This window comes from Penaeus monodon, chromosome 29 (genome assembly GCF_015228065.2).
Source record: "Penaeus monodon isolate SGIC_2016 chromosome 29, NSTDA_Pmon_1, whole genome shotgun sequence".
Lineage (NCBI taxonomy): Eukaryota > Metazoa > Arthropoda > Malacostraca > Decapoda > Penaeidae > Penaeus > Penaeus monodon.
Genome location: NC_051414.1, coordinates 38,642,771 through 38,643,008, shown reverse-complemented (window position 1 = coordinate 38,643,008; position 238 = coordinate 38,642,771). Strand labels below are relative to the sequence as shown.

General features: G+C 54.2%; 1 protein-coding gene across 1 annotated transcript in view; it reads left to right on the top strand.

The window, feature by feature from the left end:
• LOC119592247 (netrin receptor UNC5C-like) overlaps window positions 1–238 on the top strand; it is a gene marked incomplete at its 5' end in the record, with an annotated part of 58,872 nt that overhangs the window by 541 nt on the left and 58,093 nt on the right. Inside the window, 1 exon segment of the mRNA XM_037941083.1 lies at window positions 120–238. Coding sequence (XP_037797011.1) covers window positions 120–238 — 119 coding nt within the window.

Below are 238 nucleotides of genomic sequence, written 5' to 3'. Positions count from 1 at the left end.
TCTACTCATTCGATCAAATGAGCGCCAGCGTTTTCCCTAATCGGATCCCTCTCTATCCATCTCATTCTCTCTGGATATCCTTTAATCCTTAATCCTCCACCCGTTCCTCTCGTCCGCAGGATATCCTCGGAGGGTTCCTTGCTCATCCTGTCAGCCCGGCCGGAAAACTCGGCTAATTACACCTGCGTCGCCGAGAACGTGGCCGCGAAGAGGGTTTCGGAGACGGCCAGACTCAAGG